The sequence below is a fragment of the Pyxicephalus adspersus genome, chromosome 2 (assembly GCF_032062135.1).
Source record: "Pyxicephalus adspersus chromosome 2, UCB_Pads_2.0, whole genome shotgun sequence".
NCBI classification, from domain to species: Eukaryota; Metazoa; Chordata; class Amphibia; order Anura; family Pyxicephalidae; genus Pyxicephalus; species Pyxicephalus adspersus.
In genome coordinates, this window is record NC_092859.1 from 63025840 (window position 1) to 63031738 (window position 5899).

Consider the following 5899-nt stretch of genomic DNA (forward strand, 5'->3'; position numbering starts at 1 on the left):
GGTTAAAGCTTTTAAAAGTTTATAAGCTGTGTTACGTTTTGCAGCTCCAGACTATTTTTCTTGGAAAGAGGGAAGGGGGCAAAATGGCTCTTTTTGATAGTGAAGGTTGCCGACCCCTGGTCTATGTGGTGGTAGAGCAGTGGTGTCACTGCAAGATTTCCAGTACAGCCTGCTATAAGCTGTATGTAGAGCAATGGTATCACTGTTATTTCCTGTGTAATAAATACAATATATGAGATCGCTACGTGCTGTATATAGAGCAGTGGTATCACTAGTGTTAGAATTTTCTATATAATACGAGGAATATATGGACCTGCTCTGAGCTACATGTAGTCAGTGGCAAGCCATAGTGCTGTGCATACAGTTTTTCTAGTGTTGGTCTCCTCCTCACTGAGCTCCCTCCTCCCATAACCTCCCGCCATTAAGTGGCATTAGCTAACTCTGTGTATTATTTACGGGCTGTTCTCGGCAGCTCATCCAGCAGGAATCGCCCATCCAGCCGTGTCCGGGTTCTCCTGCAGACATGTCTGAGCAGAGCGGCAGCAGATACCAGCAGGTAAGACATGGGGGGAGGTAGGCGAGGCTTGGGGCTGTTTGCACTAGGCCTCGGTGTTGGTATTATGCAGATTTACACCCGGAACAAAAAGGCTCAGTCTGGAGCATTCATGTGTTGACATTCATACCTGTTTAGAGCCTCTTCCATGTAACATATGCAGTATAGTACATTTTGTACAGGTCAGGCCTGCATTATGGGGGTGGGGGGCATATGTGATCACGACCATAGGGTCCCTTATGGGTTTTATGATGCAGTCTGTCTTTAGGCTCATTGTACATCGAATCTGAAAGTTTCTAGTCCTCGGTATTATCAGTTTCTTGTTGTATCAGTGGTTATATAACTGGAAAATGTTTTGTATCACCCATGACAGGTTAAGATTTGGTCAGCATGGTTGCTATGAGCAATTTCCATTCTATGGGGAAGGATTACTGAAAACTGTTGTTCGATTATATTGCCTGTTTATCATTCCTCCGTATACATCTTTATGGGTATTAGAATATTTTTCTCAAAGCCTTTCCTTTTTCTTATATTTTTTTGTAGCGTATGAGGATATATTTATATTGGTGGATCCTTTGTGCTGCATGACGAATCCTGGATTATAAATGACCCTGTGTGCGTCCAGAAAAATAGTTTTAGACATCTGTGGGTAAATTCAGTTTGTTCTAGATTGATTATTTAGCTGTTGATGTGATGTATGTGTAATGAGATATAAAGAGTCTTTGCAGTTAAAAATCCTACATATGTGTTCCCCCACCCTCACTCAGGGTGTATCCCCCACCTTAGATGTATCATGGACCCAATAGCCATTAGATGATAGAATAGGTGATTCCAAGTGGAATCTTTCACCTAGACATCATCATGATATTTGTGTAGGACAACCAGCATTTTATTGTCCTTACATTGCACTAGATCCCTCCCTCATCCAATCGTTATTTTGGTAATCTGTCACATGGTCTTGCTTTGTCATCCGAGACCCTGGTTTGTGTCACATGACACACTTTGTGGTTATATTTACCAGTGTTTTTCTACCTTTTTTTGAGCCACCGCACATTTTTTACATTGAAAAAATCCTGTGGCACACCCCAAATTAAAAATGTCACAAAATGACACTCAGTAGCTAATTCTCTTGTCTCTAAGAATAAACAAGGCAATTAAGCTACCTACTGCCACCCACTGACATGGAAGAGTACTTACTCTGCCAGTCACTATAGCACAGACACTCGACAATGGTAATTGGATATTTTCCCGTGGTAGAAGATCTCTTATGGCACACTAGTGTGCTGCAGTATTTTGCTGCAGTTTAAGTTGTGTGTATTTTTGGTTGTGTCTCAAGCAAGAAAAATGTTGCCTGCAAAAACAGTAAATGAAATGCAAAGATTTTAAGTGACTACAATGGCACAAAAATCACACATTTCTTGTGCTGTTTCCTCATCTTAATGTAAATATATACATGCTGTGAGATCACCCATAGCAACAGGGGGCATTTTAAGCAAGAAACGGGGCCAGCAGGTTATATGTGCAACAAGGGTTTTTATTTGTTAATACTATTTACACACAAAACAGGCTAAATAAAACAAACAGCAAAAATAAAACTTGGCCTCCAACTCACCTTTAGATTCCTTTACTAACAATCCAGCCCAACTTAGTGCTGTGCAGGACTGTAAGGTCCTTACCATACAGCTTTTCCAACAAAGTCTGTGTCTTTACCCACAGTTCACCTTGTCCCAACTCACCAGCCAAGACAGAGCCACAAGAATAAACAGGCTGGGAGTTTATATCCCCAGCCTAATTTCCAGGATGCATTTCAGCTGAGACAGTTCCACCTGATCATACCCAGGCCTCTTTAGCTCCCCCATCTGGCCAAAAATCTCATTGTCATTCAACCTGGTACTTCAACCCCACCTTCAGGTCAAAAGGAAAACTGTTCGACTAAACAGAAAAGTACTCCGCAAATACCCTGTATCTGGGCAAACCCTGTGATTTCTTTGGCCAGCTGTTACAATGCACAGTGACAAAATCTACATATGAACTAGTAAATGCTGTGCAGGCCCCAGCGTTTCATTCATACCACCTGCTGGTAATGATGATGTTGTGTAACTTCAGACAAAAGACAACCATAGAAAATTACTTCTGAATTTACTGCAATGTTATCACCCTATCTTCCAACAATTTGCAGAAGAATACAGTACAATGTGGTTTATGCACGCAGACATTTTTCGTTGTGAAGTAACCACTCGGCCTTTCTCAACCTTTTATACATTGGGGAACTCTTAAGTAACTTTCGGGTGTTTGGGGAAACCCTACTATTATACAGCTCAACAAAAAAACATTTTTTTTCACTTGCCAAGGATTTTTCAATATATTTAGTGTATTTCAGGTCTGCTGAATCCAGAAGTTTCATTGAATTGGCTCTATTTCTTGTGATTTAGGAATCGGAATAGACAATTTTACCAACAACAAATGTTAAAGCGTACCTAAACTCAGAATTTTCACTTTAAATAAAGGGATGAACAACCCTTTTATGTACGGTAAAAATTCAGTTTTTTTTTTAAGTGCAACACCGCCCCCTAATTCAGTCGCCTAGGTGATTGAGAATGAATGGGAGCGCAATGCTTTCCGGGATACCTACGTCATGCATCCGGGGAGGCTTTTGGTTGCTCCTTCTGCTCATGTCCGAGCATCTCAGGCATACGCAAATGGAGCCCTTTCGTCAAAGGGGAAAAAATTGCTGTTCGATCGGCAAGTTTTTTTCCCATCTTCCTCACCCGATCTCGCGCCTAGTTTGCGTGACGTAGGAAAAAGAACCCAGGAGAAAATGGCGGTACCCGGGACGACGCAGGACCCAATGGAAGAGACCTCCGGATCGATCAACTGCTCTGCGGGATTGAAGGTAAGTGTATTTTTTTTGTTTTGGGGGTCTTTTGAGTTTAGTTCCTCTTTAACACAGCATAAATATTATCAATTTTTATTTACACCGTTGTTTTGCTTGTTTGTCAAATAAAGTTTTGTTAGTTTTAGACAAAAAAGAAAAAGAACATACAAATTACAAAATACAGAGAAAACAAAGATACATAAACTGTTCTTTTATAACCATAACACCAGTGTTCCCCCCCTGAAATTTTTTTTCGGCGGGTGGTAAAAAGGTGGGCGGGGCTAGATACGGCAAATTTAGATCTCCTAGTTATTTATGCCATAGGTATCCAGTAACCCCTACTATTGTGTCAGTGTTCTACCTACCCCTTATACTTTGTTCAAACTTTCTAATGCCTGGCTTGTTAGAATGTACAATATTTTCCATTTTTTTTTAATTATGCCCCAACAGTCCAGTGCCGTGTATTTTATTCCAACTCCCTAGAGTTGCATGTTTTAATAGTGTAATCTCTTGTAGTAGTGTAATATTGTGATCAATGTGGCTTAACAAATTAGGCTTAGTTCACATTAGCAGTAAAAAAATGCCCCTCCTGAGTGACTACTTGGCAACTGCTGGGCACACGAGATTCGTAACCGATGATAACTGCTGGGCACCTGGGATTGGTAACAGGCAGTAAGCTTTTCAGGCCTAGCAGTTTTTCAAGCAGCAGTGGTTCCTGGCGAGAGGAAAGTGAGGGGTAAACGCAGCAAATGCAACCCTACTGCCAGTGTGAATTCAGCCTAACTTCAGATGTCACCTCCTAGCGCTATACCTAAGTAACACAAAGAGCATCATGCATGTGATCGCAGATGGGGGCAGGACAGCCAGTGCCCTCCTCATCACTGCCAAAAACAAAAACTTCCTGTGAAATGTATCCACCCGCAGTGTGATAGCTCTATGTGTAAAGTCTGCTTGTCAGATTTTGCAGCCTAATAATCCATTGTGTTCAATCTCCTAAATTGTTGGTTGTAAATACCTAAATTTTGTGGGGTACACAGAGGACTCTCAGAGCTACTAATAACCAAAATTACTTTTTTTTAATTTCAAAATATGGGGATCACAAGTTTAAAAACTTATGGAAATTGGTCATTTGGGTTGCTGTTTTATAAGAAAGTGCACCTAGGAGCCCAAAATGGAAAATGCAAGTTTAGGACGCCCGGGGACACTTACATAGCAAGAAGCATTGGGGTGGGGCCCCCTAAATTTTTTACTTACCTTTCACCAAACTATAATTGTAATACTCTGCTGTCCTTTCTGCTTCTGTTCTTTGAATCCAAATTTATCTGGAATGGGGAGGTGCAGGAAACTGTAGGTGCAAGTGGGGGACAGATGTATAAACCCCTAAAATTTTATTAGCATGGCATCATTAGAACAAAAAAACCTCTGCCCATCAAACTGTCTGCTTCCCTACCTTGAACCCTAATTTCTCTAGAACAGAGAGGTGCAGATAAACAGAATGCAAGTGGGGGGACACTTGTGGCCAACACCCCCCAAAGTTTTATCACCATGGGATCATTACAACATAAAGTCTGCCCATCAAAACACGCCCTGTTACACATGACTATACCCTTCCAGTACCTGAACCCCAATTTTGTTTTGATGGGCAGAGTTTTTTATGTTCTAATGATACCATTGTGATAAAACTTTGGGGGTATCCACAGATGTTCCCCACACATTTTCAGTTTCCTACACCTCCCCATTCCAGAGAATTTGGGGTTCCAGTATTAGAAGTGGGCAGTAATGTGTACCAGGGCAGTGTGTTTGCCATAGTAATGAAATTTTAGTGTGTGTGTGTGTGTGTGTGTGTGTGTGTGTGGGGGGGGGGGGGGGGTTATCCAAAGGTGTCCCCTCACTGCACCTACATTTTGGGCTTTGTACACCCCACCATTCTAGGGAAATTGGGGTTCAAAAAAGAGAAGGAAACAGGCTAACAGTATGACAGTTATAGATTTGTGAGAGATAAGGAAAAATTTAGGGGCCCTTCCCCAATGCTCCTTTCTGTGTACGTGGTCCCGGGGGTCCCCAATTCAGATTTTTAATTAATGACTCCTAGGCGCACTTGCTTTAATACTGCAACCCCAATGTGGGATTTTCACACAAGATTTAACAATTCTGTTAATGAAATTGTGAATGGTGCTAACTATAAGTGTTCCCTGTGCACCCTGAAAATTACAAATCATTGACATACCGAAAGTTTATACACAGAGCTGTAAGGTTGAGGAATGTGTCATGCAGCATTTACACACACACTGCTCTGATGATGTCATTACACACCGCCACTGGGTGGAGACATTGCCCCTGATTCATCAATAAAATCCGCGCTCGCTGGAAGCGCGAAAGTACGCGCGGCCATCGATCGCGGATTACCGCGGTCCGGACTCGAGTGTGCGCGTACACTCGCCTTACTGCCAGCCGGATTCCAGCCTTCACAA

General features: G+C 41.9%; 1 protein-coding gene across 3 annotated transcripts in view; it reads left to right on the top strand.

Moving 5' to 3' along the window:
- The first annotated feature begins 383 nt into the window (after window positions 1-383).
- Window positions 384-5899, top strand: part of NDFIP1 (Nedd4 family interacting protein 1) — a 66755-nt gene continuing 61239 nt past the window's right edge. Inside the window, exon 1 of one of the 3 annotated variants that reach the window (XM_072400898.1) lies at window positions 384-556. In XM_072400898.1, coding sequence (XP_072256999.1) covers window positions 524-556 — 33 coding nt within the window. In that variant the 5' untranslated portion in view covers window positions 384-523. The remainder of the gene's footprint in view (window positions 557-5899) is intronic. The other 2 variants (XM_072400900.1, XM_072400899.1) reach the window with 2 other exon arrangements.